Genomic DNA, 16,719 nt, shown 5'->3' on the forward strand with positions numbered 1-16,719 from the left:
GCAGATCAATAATATAGTTGAATATTAAATGTCCCCAAGTACAGAATGGATGAAGTGTTTTCTCTTGAGCTCTTCATCCTCTCCAGACCAAACTCTCGCATGGATGATTGACAGCTGACGGTTATTACAGATGAATATCAGACGCTTTATGAACTGATTTAACATGAACTGGATTTAGCGGAGAACTGTGATAATGATTTGATTTAAACTCGTGTAACACCAGCCTTCAACAACAGAACTTTGAGAATATACACAGTCAAACATCTCACATAATCACTTACCGTTGCTGTATCTGTGCTGAATATGAAATGTTTCTGACTCTCTTCTGTTGTTGTTGTCCAGTGAATGTGGTTCAGTGTCTCTGTCCGCGATGAGTCTGTTCCTTTGAGATGAAAGCCGTCGAGCGAGACTGACAGGCTGAACTAGTGTGTGTGTGTGTGTGTGTGTGTGTGTGAGAGACAGAGAAGACGAGAGAAACTGCTGTTTGAATTCCAGCGGAGAAGGAAAACACAAAACAGAGCTAAATGAGTGAAAGAATGAATTAAATATTATGAAAGATATCGATCTAGTCCGACTGGTGATGCAGTCTGGACCATAATCAGAACTGACTCTGGATAGTGTCTGAGTCTGGATTTTCCTGAGGGTTTTCCTCTATCCTGATGGAGTTTGAGTTCCTGCCTCTGGCTTCATTAGTCGAGAACACTTAATATTCAGCACTATTATTAATCTGCTGTATGAGAACTGAACTGATGTCATCAGTGCTTTCTGAACTGAACTCGCATTGAATGAAACTGAACTCACTTCAACTGAATAATTACTGTTTTCTATTGTCTTTTTAGAGAGCTCTAAAAAGACAATAGAAAACAGTAATTATTAAGTTGAATTATTCAGAGCTCTGCTTTGAATTTAATTCTGTTTGCATTATTTTCCTGTTTTCTCTGTAAAGCTGCTTTGAAACAATCTGTGCTTTAAGCGCTGTGGAAATAAAGCTGACTAGACGTCGTCACATTTAGGCCTATTTATAAAGCGCTTTTGCAACAGAGTGTTTCAAATCAACTTTACAGAGATAACAGGAAAATAATGCAACAAAGTTTGTTTCCAGAAGAAAATATCGTCACAGTCCAGCTTAAGTAAGTTCAGTGATGCTTCATTTTTGTTGTAAACAAGTTATTTGGTTGTAAACCGTGATGTCATCGTCCAGCTCAGCTCAGTTCTCATTTAATCGTGTTAATGCAGGAGATCAATAATATTGTTGAATAAATGTCCAAAAGCGACAGGAACCAAAACTCCACCAGTGACAGAATGGAGAATAAAAGCTTGCGAGAAACCAGACTTCATTTCCAACAAGTAATATGATTTTAACAGTATTTAATCATATCGGAATAGATGTTGATGCCGTTGAAATTCTGCAGCAGAGCGATGACATCTCAGATCATTATCTAGTCTCGTGTAAACTTCAGTTAGCCAAGGCTGCAAAGCTGACTCTGTGTTATAAATATGTGAGACCTATCACTTCTGCCACTAAAGATCGCTTTATTAATAATCTTCCTGATCAGTTTCATCATCTCAGCATCCCGGATAGCTTAGAAGAACTCGATATTGCAACAGAAACTTTTAACTCTCTCTTTTCCAGCACTTTAGTTGTGCACACAGTTGCTCCGTTGCGCTTAAAGAAGATTAAAGAAAATAGTCCAACGCCGTGGTACAGCGAGCACACTCGGCCCTTAAGAGAGCAGCCAGAGAGATGGAGCGCAACTGGAAGAAAACAAAACTAGGAGAGCTCGATTGCTTACAGAGAGGCCTTAAAATCTGCTAGATCTGCTTATTTTTCAACCCTATTAGAAGAAAATAAACAAAAGCCAAGGTATTTATTTGAAACGGTGGCTAAACTAACGAAAAATAAAGCTTCAAGGCAAGCCCAGAAGTTTCCAAGCAACACAGCAGTAATGACTTTATGAACTTCTTCACTTATAAGATTGATAATATCAGGGACAAAATTATAATTATGCAACCGTCTACTACAGTATCGCATCAGGCAGTGCATTGTAGTCTCCCTGAGGAAAAATTCTATTCATTTATTGCTATAGAAGAGGAAGAATTTACTAAACTCATTAAATCATCTAAATCTACAACATGTATGTTAGACCCTATACCGACTAAGCTACTGAAAGAGATGCTTCCAGAGGTCATAGATCCTCTTCTTAATATCATTAATTCATCTTTGTCTCTAGGATACGTTCCAAAAACCTTTAAGCTGGCTATGATTAAACCGCTTGTTAAAAAAACACAACTTGATCCTTCAGAATTAGTCAATTACAGGCCGATCTCAAATCTACCTTTTCTGTCAAAGATACTAGAAACGGCAGTATCCTCACAACTGTGTTCCTTTCTTGAAAAATGATATCTGGAGGATTTACCAGTTGTGTTTTATTGGTGGCAGAGAGACTGAGAGCTTGAATAAATCTGCTAAGTGCAAATGTTGAAATAGTTTGAGCTTCTAGATAACATTAAGGCTAAACCCTACCAATCCATAATTCAACTTTGCATTTTAATTTTATTAATTGACATTAGGGATTTTTTATTCATGCAACCAACAACTCAATCCAGCGGACGGTCTTCTGATGCTCGTCACGTCAGGGCGGATTCAAAACAAAAGCTAGTTTGGAGAATGATTGAATAAAGAGAAGAATATATGAAAGTGAGATTCCAGGTTTTATTTAAACAAGTGCTTGAGACAGACAGACACACACACACACACTCCAGCGGGGGTCGATGTGTGTGTTCACTCGTAGAGCCAGGGTTGCGCGCAGCTTGTGTAGCTCACCAGCTCCTCAGGCTTAAACCACAGGGCGATCTCTTTAGTAGCGGCGGCCACCGAGTCGCTGCCGTGGATCAGGTTCCTGAAGCACACACACACACACACCTCAGGTCATTCTCAGGGTGGGGAACTTTAAAGTAATGCATTGCAATATTGCATTACTCAAAAAAAGTACCTAATTGCGTTACTTAGTAAATGCATGTTCACATTTAGTCTAGAACTGAAATAACCATCATGTTTACACACACTTTATTTCACTCAACATGAGGACAGGAGAGCTGTCAGTCAACAAATGTGGAAAATAAACTGTGGTTACTTATTTGAAGTAGTAACTTAGATATTTTGTAATATAATGGTAAAGTAATCTCAGTGCATAACTCCAGTAATGAGTTAAACCCGACACGGGTTATCCTCGCGCTCACACACACCTGCCCACTTCGATGCAGAGATCACCGCGGATGGTGCCGGGCTTGGAGTCGATGGGGTTGGTCTCGCCGAGCATCACGCGGCTGATCTTCACCACACTCAGGCCCTCCCACACCTGCGGACACACACGTTAGCATCACACGCTTCATTAGCGTCGCACGCTTCATTAGGATACAGCTACAGGTCGTCGATGGCTCACCATGGCCAGCACCGGCCCGTTGGCCATGTACTTCACCAGCCCGGCGTAGAAGGGCATGTCCTTCAGGTCGATGTAGTGCTCCTTCAGCAGAGTCTCAGACGCCTGCGAGCAGAGACACGTTAGCATGGGCACACAGAGACCGTTAGCATGAGTGAGGAGAGCGTTAGCATGCGCTGCTGACAAACACACACCTGCAGGAACTTGGCGGCCACCAGGCGGAAGCCCTTCTGCTCGAAGCGCTTGATGACCTCTCCCATCAGGCCTCGCTGCACGCCGTCAGGCTTAATGGCGATGAAGGAGCGCTCGACTTTACCAGCCATGATGACTCTGAGGAGAGAGAACACACACACATGAGTCTGAGGAGAGAAGAACACACACACACACACACACACACACACACACAAGTCTGAGGAAAGAAACACACACACGAGTCTGAGGAGAGAAGAACACACACACGAGTCTGAGGAGAGAAGAACACTCAAGAGTCTGAGGAAAGAAACACACACACGAGTCTGAGGAGAGAAGAACACACACACGAGTCTGAGGAGAGAAGAACACTCAAGAGTCTGAGGAAAGAAACACACACACACACACACACAAGTCTGAGGAGAGAAGAACACTCAAGAGTCTGAGGAAAGAAACACACACACACACACACACACACAAGTCTGAGGAGAGAAGAACACACACACACAAGAGTCTGAGGAAAGAAACACACGAGTCTGAGGAGAGAACACACACACACACACACACGAGTCTGAGGAGAGAACACACACACACGAGTCTGAGGAGAGAACACACACACACACACACACACACACACACACACACACACACACACACACACACACACACACACACACACACACACACACACACATGAGTCTGAGGAGAGAAGAACACACACACACAAGTCTGAGGAGAGAAGAACACACACAAGAGTCTGAGGAAAGAAACACACACACACACACACACACACACAAGTCTGAGGAGAGAAGAACACACACACACAAGAGTCTGAGGAAAGAAACACACGAGTCTGAGGAGAGCGCGCACGAGTCTGAGGAGAGAAACACACACACACACACACACACACACACACACACGAGTCTGAGGAGAGAAGAACACACACAAACACACGAGTCTGAGGAAAGAAACACACACACGAGTCTGAGGAGAGAAGAACACACACAAACACACGAGTCTGAGGAAAGAAACACACACACAGGAGTCTGAGGAGAGCGCGCGCACACACACACACAGGAGTCTGAGGAGAGAAGAACACACACAGGAGTCTGAGGAGAGCGTGCACACACACACACACACACACACACACACACACACACACACAGGAGTCTGAGGAGAGAAGAACACACACACGAGTCTGAGGAGAGCGCGCGTGCACACACACACGTGAACTGCTGGAGGGATGATGGACAGATTGAGTCAGAAAAATCAAACAGTGAGTTTCAAACTTTCATGATTTCTCGTTTCAAAATTGTAATTATTTTAATATTGATTGGATCTAAGCGTGTTGTAACCGTTCTGTATGTATTATTGAATAATATAATTATGGTGATATTCAGTAGTACGAGTGTGTGCACATGTTAGTGTAAGAGTGATCAGGTCGAGTGCAGCTCTTTTGTCCTGGTGACACACACGTAATTTCCCTGCCATCAAAGCAAGTCACGTGACACCCGCCACGGGTAAAGATCTCGCACATGCGCACAGCAGATTCCGCTGAACGGCACAATGGAAGTGTTCTCTTCTCACCCTCTAAAAGTATAAACTTATCGTTTCGATCAGACGTTACTTTTGCACAAGACTGGCACAAGAGAATGTGTCTACAGCGGACTGCATTCACATAATAGCACGATCTTATTTATGTTTGAATTAAGCCAAACTTCACATTCGACAAGTTCAGATTGAATCCAGTCAGAGAAATGCGAGACGCGCGGCAGATATTCTCCCGCATGCGCAGTAGCGCTTCAGACAGACTCCCGCATGCGCAGTAGCGCTCAGTTTCAGACGGGCAGCCGCATGTTACAGAGGTTACAGATGTTCATGCAGTGATTCATGTAACGGGTCCATTTCCACGATTAAACATGATTCTGTCGCACTACTATAATCTAGGCCTAAAGTGTGTGTGTGTGTGTGTGTGTGTGTGTGTGTGTGAGAGAAAGAGAAAGAGAGAGAAAGAGAGAGAGAGAGAGGGCGTGCAGACCACACAATCAGCGAATAAAGCCACAGTGCTATCACGACACAAACGAAGGAAATGAGAGTGCACTTATGAAACCAAACACGTGAAAACGGATGAAAACTCACACCTTACGGACTCGATGAGGCGTTCGTGAAGCGGATCCTGAGGACGGAAAGCGACCGGAGACAGAGAGCGCAGTGCGCGTGCGCCTCTTTTATAAAGGCGGACAGGGGGCGTGGCGGGGGCGTGGCCGACGACGAGCGATGAAACATTATATTCATATCTTAAACCAACAAATAAAAATAATAATAAATATAATAATATAGCAATAAAATCAGTAAAAATGATCATAAAATACTACTACTACTAATACAAATATATAAAATAAATAAACAACAAAATAACACAAAAATGAAGACCTATATACATGGGGTATTGAAATCCTTAAAAAGGCTTTACAACAATCTGTAGTGTTTTGCCTCGGTGTTCCTCCAACGCTCTAAGATACTAACAAAGCTCAAACTTTAATGGTACAAAACTAGGTGTATTTTTTCATCCTAGGCATTTATGATTGTGATATTTCTCTAAAATAATAAACAAATAAGAACAAAACATCTTTTCTAAAGGCTCATCGTAAAAAATATTTTTGTCCTCAAAGTAATGTCAGTTCCAGAAATCTCCTTAAAAATACCTTAAAATTACACCAGAACGATACAAAAATAAAAACTCTCATGATTCACATTACAAAACACACATTTCAAATCAATATCTTTCTTAAATCTTTTTATGACCTGATTTACTGGGTAAATATAATGCATATGAAATATCATGAATCTTATAATGACCCAGAATCTGCTGAATGAAATCCCACCGAATGTCCCGAAAGAACGGAAAATCTGAGGAAACTATTGTTGCATTTTTATCAACATTACTTGTACCATCTTTAGACTGAAGTCAATAGTGATATTCAGATGTACAGTATCAGCTGCACAATCCACTGCAAATATACCGGAAGTTTCATTTATCCAGACATTCTCCATGTGAAAGTAAGAGACCGTCACGGAGAAGCAACTATAAAACATTATTTATAAGCCAATATTCAAGTCTTCTATTCTTATATTTAATATCTTTATTATTCCATAGCAACAGAGAGAAGCGGTGTGTGTACAGCAGAGCTTGTAAACGTTAGCTTGACAGAGATTTATTAATATAAAGTTGCATATGAGGAGAAACTTAATTCCGTCACATCAGACACCCCGTTCTGGCAGCAGCGCATGAAGGACAAACCCAAAATAAAAAGGCTGAAGCTTCTGAATGACACAGAAGCATCAAAGCCAACACTGAGCGTTTACAGGTCAAGACTCAGATCATATTAAACATTGCAGACTGGACTTGATTATATAATACAGTGCATAACCATTTAAAGCATTGTTCAGACGGCAGTCTTCTTGGGCAGAGGCCAGAGGCACTTACTATTTATAAATTGCATAGGAAATAAATGACAGGCATGCCATCATCACAATGTCACAAAGTCACAATGTCATAATGCTTATGTGATGCATATCATGTAAAGAAGTGTGTGTCTCAGACTGTGTGTAAGAGCTGCAGTCACTGGAAAATCACACACAAACCATATATCATCGTATTCGTGCGTTTATTAGCTTCTTGTTTCAAGGTGTAGAAATGTTACTTATGTAGCGTTCGCTGATATTCAGTTACTTTGACATGAAACTCTCATGAATATTCATGTCAGCTCCACACGTCACTGAAAATCTCAGACAGAATATTCCAGAACAACGGCGAATGAGAGACACAGAGCTCGCTGTAAACGCTCCAGACCTTCAGATCGCAGGATTCTGTGGAAATGAAAAGAGAGTAGGGCTGAACGACTAATCGCAATAAAACCGCACATGATCTGGCAAAGGCTGCGATTATCATGTGCGCAGCTCGTCAGTGGAGTAAATACTGCTCCATCTGAACACCAGAGGGCGCTCTCACACACCACATATCCCTCTGAACACCAGAGGGCGCTCTCTCACACACACACACACCACATATCCATCTGAACACCAGAGGGCGCTCTCTCACACACACACACACACACCACATATCCCTCTGAACACCAGAGGGCGCTCTCACACACACACACACACACACACACACCACATATCCCTCTGAACACCAGAGGGCGCTCTCACACACACACCACATATCCATCTGAACACCAGAGGGCGCTCTCACACACACACCACATATCCCTCTGAACACCAGAGGGCGCTCTCACACACACACACACACCACATATCCCTCTGAACACCAGAGGGCGCTCTCACACACACACACACCACATATCCATCTGAACACCAGAGGGCGCTCTCTCACACACACACACACACACACCACATATCCCTCTGAACACCAGACGGCGCTCTCACACACACACACACACACACACACACACACACACCACATATCCCTCTGAACACCAGAGGGCGCTCTCACACACACACCACATATCCATCTGAACACCAGAGGGCGCTCTCACACACACACACACACACCACATATCCCTCTGAACACCAGAGGGCGCTCTCACACACACACACGCACCACATATCCCTCTGAACACCAGAGGGCGCTCTCACACACACACACACACCACATATCCCTCTGAACACCAGAGGGCGCTCTCACACACACACACACACACACACCACATATCCCTCTGAACACCAGAGGGCGCTCTCACACACACACACACACACACACACCACATATCCCTCTGAACACCAGAGGGCGCTCTCACACACACACACACACACACACACCACATATCCCTCTGAACACCAGAGGGCGCTCTCACACACACACACACACACACACACACACGATAAATATGCCCTGCCTCAGAAGTGCAATAATGCGCATCATTCCAGGAAACCGCTAGCCTGGCTCCGCCCTCCTACGTGCTTCCGCTCAATTTCATTTTCCTTCAGTAACTCCGTCTGGGATTGTGGTGTATTCTTTGGTTTTCTCCGATCAATTTTTAACCGGTCCAATCAGCGAACAGAGGGAGTGGCTGAGAACGATGACGTTGAGATCGTGCGCTAGTTTGAGTTGACATACGTCACGACCAAACGTTAGCAATTGGTTATGGCAGATCCAGAGTGACTCTGGTCAGATCCAATAGTTTTAAACTTCAACAGAGTTCCCTACAAGGAAGTTAACGCTTGTCAATGGAGAGAGGCCAGACTCTCTGTACAAATGAAATGTACGAGAGTCTGGTAGGAAACCCCTATCGCTGTCTCTGAATAAACAGGAGACTGAAACGCTTTGATTAAACATGAGTAATAAACACACGACTGCCTTATTCTGTGTCAGAAGCTCATCATCTCACAGGAGGAGCTCAGCTGTCCTCATGAAGTGAGTTTGGAGGAAATGCATGTTATTAATGTTGTCTGTTGTTGGACGAGAGGTTCATAAATGCTTCAGGAAAGATGTTGTTTGTCAAATGCACGTTATAAGCGACTCGAGCTCGCAGTGCTGTCGGAGCGAGCCGTGTTTCCTGAGCCGTACGTCACTGACACGCTGCACATTACTAATGATCACAGCCTTCGCGTTTTTAACATCACGATAAGCCATCTCGATTACATGTGCGATTACATGTGAAGTGCGATTAATCGTTCAGCCCTAAGAGAAAGGGTTTCCAGTATGACGAAATATTTTCAAAACGTGATAATAAATCAATATTTCTCCACATATGCGCACTGTGAACTAACATCTGTGTCGTACGCCCATGCGAACTCAGATAACCTGAGAAGACGTGACTGACTGCATATGAGTGATGATATTCTAGGCCAGTGGTTCCCAAACCTGTCCTGAAGGACCCCCAACACTGCATATTATCACATGGGTTAATGAGCTGATGAGTTGAATCAGGTGTGTTTGATTAGGGAGAAAAAGAAAACATGCAGTGTTGGGGGTCCTTCAGGACAGGTTTGGGAACCACTGTTCTAGGCAACATTACAGACGGATTATTTTGCACTCCTGGCATTTATTAAGAAATGAATGTCACTGCATTTTATCATGAACAGTGAATATCGCAGCTTTAATCTTTCTAACGATGCTCAGTTTGTCCAGATCAAGTAAGATGTTTTAATGTGAGGAGAAGCCGTGATCTGGAGCCATCGCTGATCTCTGACCCTAACCAAACTATAATTCTGGGATATAATACCACAGTTTGTTATTAGATATGATACAATTCTGAATCCATTTAATTTTAAAGATAGTAAAGTATTAAACCTCCTTGATGAAATAATGGCCTGATATTCCTGCTCTTCCAAACACAATTATAGATTTTCTTATTACTGTGTGGAATAATAAATCTAAACCACTGCAGTGTAAACTAATCTTCAACCCTTAAACCCTTTAGATCAAGATTCTTCCAGTCAAAGGTTAATAATTAACCGAGTTTTATGTTTGTTAGTGCGTTCTGACACGCTGTATATTAGTGCTAACTGGGACAGCTTTATTTCCAGAGTCATCCGAGGGCCGAGATCCTCTGGCAGGAATATCCCACAGCTGGTGAAACAGGAGGAGAGGTATCTGACACACGAGGCTGAGGCTGCGTTCCACTCCGCTTATAGACATGCACTCGCGCAGGACCTACGCACGGCCCTCCGGACAATCCCACGGGATCCGGACTGAGGTTTGTCCGACCCTCGACCCGGAGCGAGTCCATGTCCACCTCACAGCTCCACATCCCACAATGCAACGCGATTGTGACTTCACTGCATATCCGTTTAATTTACCACCTCAAACAACTCTATGAAATATGAATTATTATTTTTTACATTTAAAACAACCCAAAGACACATTTATACATATAGAATGCTGCATTAAATACATTTGTAAGGGAAAATAAGTAAATAGTATATCAACTCCAGCGGATCCAAGTGATCGAGACGACCCAGTTTAGCATCGAGAGGGTTCTGTAGGCTCAGAAGTATGACCATATTAGCCCGGTTCTGTCAACACTGCACTTGCTCCCTATTAAACATTGTATTCATTTTAAAATATTGCTGATTACTTACAAAGCACTAAATGGTTTATCTCCGCAGTGCTTGAGCGAGCTCTTAACGCATTATAGTCCTTCACGTCTATTGCGATCTCTAAACTAATACCTAGAATATCTAAACCGACTGCTGGCGGCAGATCCTTCTCCTGTTCAGCACCCTAACTCTGGAGCAGTCTCCCTAACCCTGTCCGGGAAGCAGACACACTCTGTCAGTTCAAAGCTAGACTAAAACACATCTCCTAGCATACACATAATATCTGTGAGAGTCTAACAGAAGGACGGACAAAACCAGTCAAACACCAGCTGAGTTCATAACTCTGAGTTCTGCTCATGTTTTATTAGCATTTTCTGAACTATAGTGAATAAACTGTGATGATGTGAGGAGTGCTGAAGGTGTGTGAGTGGATGTTGGTTTGACTGTATAACCGAGTGACCGAGACTGAGTCCAGTCACGCTTATTTATAAAGCTTATTATGATTATGATTCAGGCAGGGTTACAGGTCAGAGGTCAGATTGGATCAGAACATGCAGAATACTATCCAGCCCATCTGGTTGGGAAGTTAGTATCGCGAGGGAAGGGCATTCGCCTGCGTATACTGCGCCCTAAGAGTATGAAGCCTTTCTGTGAAGAAAAAGTAGACAAGCTTAGGGAAAAACTCTCACGTCATACAACTGTGTCTTTAACGGTTGATCTGTCAATCATCTTGACACTGTAAACTGACCTGTCAATCATCTTGACACAGTTAAACTCCACATTTCATTAATTTCCTTCTGTCTTGGAGAGAAATGCAGGATCACGTTGATCTGCAGTCGCGGGTCTTGCGGAGACTCTCCTCATAATGATGCATTTAAAAGTCAGTGGCCAAACGGATCTTTATAAACATCTACAGTGCTATTGCAGATGAAATATAACACGGATAACATTACATAAATATTTTTTTATCAGGTTAAACTTTTATTAATCAAACCTTCATCTAAATCTCTCACCGTCAGTCGCGCACATCCGCCATGTTTGTAGTTTTCTGAACACTTTTTACTTGTGTTTGTAGTTCTGAACTGGATCCTCCTCCAAAGCGCAGTGGCTTGTGGGTAATATTAGCTGTTATAGCCCTCATGCGCCAGAGAAAAGCGCGCAGCATCTCTGGAATATTGTCTTTGAACTTCCGTTGTTGCGGTCGCTGTGTATATCTCTGTGGCATCGCTGTCGAGGAGTGATTCGCTGGGGAAGTGGATTTACTTATTGCAGAGTGAACGAAAGTTATCATGAGGACTGTAATGTTTAAAGCAGATGTCTTAACAAATGTCAGCCGACCGGGAAGATTTTAAAACGAGCCGTTCATTCATAAATCCGCAAGATCGCTGTGGTAACACAGACCGGCCCTGCGCTGAGAAGGGGCGGGGCTACATTAGGCCTATAGTGAGCACGGATCCACACCTCCAAAATCCACCGGGAATAGTAGACCCTCCGGGGACTTCTGGCACACTCTCTTCAACACACTATGCTTTAGAACACACTTATTTTAATCTCACACACTGTTTAGGACGGATAGTATGACCACTGAGACGCAGGGCAGGATTTCATGGTGACTTTACCAGCTCCTGTCCAGCGGGTGGCGCTGTTACTCCCTCTCTCTCTCTCTCTCTCTCTCTCTCTCTCTCTCTCTCTCTCTCTCTCTCTCTCTCTCACCGGAAGTGCAGCGCACATGTCGCGTCCTCGAGGTTCTCTGTATTCCAGCACTGACTGAAGGAGTGTATTAGCGCGTGTCATGATGGATTCGCCAGCGCCTGTCGTTAGGAACCAGAGGAAGCGGGCGAAGAGGCCGCTGAGCGTCGCGAGCGCGTCGGAGGAGCGCGGCAAACAGCAGAGGCACGCGGAGCTGTGCGCGTCGGAGGAGCGCGGTAAACAGCAGAGGCACGCGGAGCTGTGCGCGACGCTCGGCGGGGAGGACGCGTCCGTCAGGCGCCTGGAGGAGCTCGTGTTCGGCGCGGAGGAGCGGCTCGCGGACACACTCGCGCAGGTACAACAACAACAACACACACACACACACACACACACACACACACACACACACTCGCGCAGGTACGACAACAACAACACACACACTCGCGCAGGTACAACAACAACACACACACACACACACACACACACACACACACACACACTCGCGCAGGTACGACAACAACAACACACACACTCGCGCAGGTACAACAACAACACACACACACACACACACTCGCGCAGGTACAACAACAACAACAACACACACACATATACACACTCGCGCAGGTACAACAACAACACACACACACACACACACACACACACACACACACACACACACTCACACTCGCGCAGGTACGACAACAACAACACACACACACATACACACTCGCGCAGGTACAACAACAACACACACACACACACACACACACACACACACACACACACACACACACACACACACACACACACACTCGCGCAGGTACAACAACACACTTCATCGGTACAACAACACACACACTGTGCATGTCTGAAGCTTTATTAGATCTTGTGTTGTTATTATTATGCGTGACGTGTTTATGAGACACACATCAGAACTTTAACACTTGAGACTCATGATATCTGACATAAACACTCTCCCTTAAAGAGTGATGCTGATCTGTGTGTGTGTGTGTGTGTGTGTGTGTGAGAGCACTCTCCCTTAAACATTCAGATAGAAGTATATGTGTAGGCTATATAATATGTGTGAGCAGGACAGCAGGGTTAGATGCTGATGTGTGTGTGTGTGTGTGTGTGAAGTGCTCTGATGCTGATGTGTGTGTGTGTGTGAACAGGACAGCAGGGTTAGATGCTGATTTGTGTGTGTGTGTGTGTGTGTGTGTGTGTGTGTGTGTGAAGTGCTCTGATGCTGATGTGTGTGTGTGTGTGAGCAGGACAGCAGGGCTCCACTGGAGGATGACGAGGTCTGCAGTGTTTCCTCCGAGGACAGCGAGGCGCGTCAGCACCACAGAAGAAGAGCAGTGTGGGAGGATGAGGAGGACGAGCTGGAGGAAGAGTAAGAGCTCTGCTGATGATGATCCGCTCCAGATGATGCTTGAGTTTAGGGTTAGGGTTACCTAGCCCTAACTAACCCTAACCCTTACCTAGCCCTAACTAACCCTAACCCTCTGCAGGAGTAAATCCCAGATCTTGTGTTTCAGGATCGACATGACGCATCGGTTCCGCAGAGACTTGAAGAAGAGCGAAGCCGAGACCAAGATGACCAAGCAGAAGCTGCAGCAGAGACTAAGAGATCAGTACGTCACACACACACACACACACACACACGAGCGTCAGTTTGGATAGAGATGTGCTGGGGACAGAGACGCATTCATTTTTCTTCTTTCGCGCAGATCATGTTTGGAAAGACGATGTCCTGCTTACTAATGTAAATAAATAAAAACTAGGGCTGGGCGATTTAAATCGTGAGATTGTTATGCGCATCTCGTCAGTAAAGCCGGTTCCTTGATTAGTAGTAAATCGCCATCACCTGCTTTCAGATGGAGCGGCATTTACTACAAAGAGCCGTAGTTAACTGACAAGCTGAGCCATATCGCATTAATAATCGGTGGCGATACGTCCGTGATATTAATGCGATATGGCTCAGCTTGTCAGTTAACTACGGCTCTTTGTAGTAAATGCCGCTCCATCTGAAAGCAGGTGATGGCTTTACTACTAATCAAGGAACCGGCTTTACTGACGAGATGCGCATAACAATCTCACGATTTAAATCGCCCAGCCCTAATAAAAACGTATACAAAAATGTGATGATGTCCGACTCGTTTTCTGAAGAAGAAAGCCTTAAGTTTTCAAAAAGCATTAGACATATGACCCACTATTCTGCTTCATAAGTGCCATAGAGACGGAGCGCAACGTGTCCTCATCTGAAGGCCGTGCCCACCGGGGGACAGTCCAGCGGCCTCCACTGACTGCAGTGCGAGAGGCTGCCTCCTCCTCATTCAGGACTTAGAACAAAAGACAGAAAAATGGCTAAAAGCTGCTGTGTGACGAGGTGTACAGCAAACAAACTGCATAACCCAGAAATACAATTGTATAAACTTCCGAACCGTAAAAGCCAGCCTTTAAGGAGACAAAAGTGGATACAGTCAATAAGACGTGAAGCATCAGCGGGAACAATGGGTAAACTGTGGGATCCCTACAGTAATCCCTAAACACACACACACACACACACAACTAGGGATGCACGATATTGCATTTTGGCCGATATTCGATATGCCGATATTTTCAAACAAATTTTGGCCGATACCGATATATATATATATACACATTTTCCCCCTGATATATTTACACTTTAATTTTACTGAAGAGAAATCCAAGTCTGTCTCCTGTACTACCTTTACCGTATTACACTCATGTGTTGTAGATAAGGCAATACACAAGACAAACAAAACAACATTTGATTCTACCATAAATGTATAATTTTACAAATGTAGACAGACATTCACCCCTGAAAAATAGGCAAATTATTTCACTTGGAGAATAAATTATATGCCAGTGCCACATTTTATTTTTAAGGTCAGACTTCAAACTTCAGTCCTTAGGAGTAAAATAAATAAAAATACATTTTCAAATAAAAAATGTACATCATCTACTTGAACAGGTCTACCAAATGCTCCCCTGTTTCCGGTGCTGATGCAGTGGCGACCCGTTCATGTAACCTGTAAGGGTGGCGCTGCCAATAAAGCAACTAAAAGCAGTCACAACGAACCGCAAAAGTAATGAATGAAGTATGAATATGTCAGATATAGCAAGGAGACATTTTACTTGTTTACTAATAAACAAGTGTTTTCTGTGTCAGCTGCAAAGATGAAGTTGACGATGACTCGCGATCCTCGCAGTAGTGAACGCGCCAGAGAGACATGCACATTTCGGATTACATAGTTTTCTTTCGTTTTGAATTGTTCTGTTTAAAAATATGATTTCAAGCGTTCTGTAGATAATAGATATATTTCTCAGGTCTGTGAGGCGAGTAGACTATGCTGAGTTTCGTTTCATTTATGAGACTAGCTCCAGTTCAATCGCCGGCGCCTCCGTGTCGTGATATCTATTATCTATTATCTGCTTTACTTATTATTTATTAAATCCAGGCAATTGGTTGATGAAACATTGATTAAAATTAAGATACAATTAATACAAAACGAAATTCACTTAGAAAGGCTTTGTGCTTCTGTTTGAGGTCTCTGTGGAAGATGAAAATGCACTTGCAAATGCGTCTCTGTCCCCAGCACATCTCAAACCAGACTGATGCCCATGCTCGAAATGCCTCCACATGTTAAGTTGCTGGCCCTCATGCACGGTCATCACGTGCACATAGGAAACACGCCACCCTATCGGCAAGGCTCAACGGCAGAAATGATCATATCAGCCGATGATGGTCATTTAAAGCTTTTATCGGCCGATACCGATGTTGTGCCGCTATCATCGTGCATCCCTACACACAACATCATGACTGATGAACCATGAGTCTGATCTGAGCTTAACACTGTGAGTGTGTGTGTGTGTGTGTGTGCAGGTTCCAGAAGGCGATGGGCGGCGCCCCGGTCTGGGCGGAGCAGGAGCACGGACGCCTGAGGAAAGGTCATTACTCCTGCAGTTTATGAGTGTGTCACTATCCCTCATCCGTCACTCCCGTCCGGAACACGTCTTTCCCGAAGCCCTGAAATCATACTTCATTTCTTTTGTCCAGAACGCTTATTTTATTTAATTTTGATAATATTTTTTCTATTTTTTAATGCAATGTTTTTGGGATATTTTTTGTTACTTTATTTTATTAACCTTTGAATTACTAGATTTAATCAATAAATAATCATTTAAGTACATTCCTCACATTATTTCAACTTAAATTCTAAATAACTCACTCATAATTTCATGCATAACCCTTTTCATTCAGCTCTAAATATCGTACAGTGTGTGTCTCTGCCAGCCTCGTGTGGGAAAT

At 43.8% G+C, this 16,719-nt stretch overlaps 2 protein-coding genes across 2 annotated transcripts in view; one reads left to right on the top strand and one right to left on the bottom strand.

Moving 5' to 3' along the window:
* Window positions 1–2,699: 2,699 nt before the first annotated feature.
* Window positions 2,700–5,886, bottom strand: LOC311299771 (nucleoside diphosphate kinase A 2-like). Its single transcript, XM_084423584.1, has 5 exons — window positions 5,771–5,886; window positions 3,635–3,770; window positions 3,444–3,545; window positions 3,247–3,359; window positions 2,700–2,900 (listed from the first exon to the last, which is right to left on the bottom strand). Exons 2-5 carry the CDS (start codon window positions 3,761–3,763, stop codon window positions 2,783–2,785), a joined length of 462 nt encoding a protein of 153 aa, XP_084279710.1. The 5' UTR covers window positions 3,764–3,770; window positions 5,771–5,886; the 3' UTR covers window positions 2,700–2,782.
* Window positions 5,887–12,187: 6,301 nt separating this feature from the next.
* The window catches only part of utp18 (UTP18 small subunit processome component), a 16,090-nt gene continuing 11,558 nt past the window's right edge, over window positions 12,188–16,719 (top strand). Inside the window, exons 1-4 of the mRNA XM_084423585.1 lie at window positions 12,188–12,738; window positions 13,655–13,776; window positions 13,922–14,017; window positions 16,294–16,358. Of these exons, the coding sequence (XP_084279711.1) occupies window positions 12,487–12,738; window positions 13,655–13,776; window positions 13,922–14,017; window positions 16,294–16,358 (535 nt within the window). The 5' untranslated portion in view covers window positions 12,188–12,486. The remainder of the gene's footprint in view (window positions 12,739–13,654; window positions 13,777–13,921; window positions 14,018–16,293; window positions 16,359–16,719) is intronic.

Source organism: Rutilus rutilus (genome assembly GCF_951802725.1).
Source record: "Rutilus rutilus genome assembly, chromosome: 11".
Taxonomy (NCBI): Eukaryota; Metazoa; Chordata; class Actinopteri; order Cypriniformes; family Leuciscidae; genus Rutilus; species Rutilus rutilus.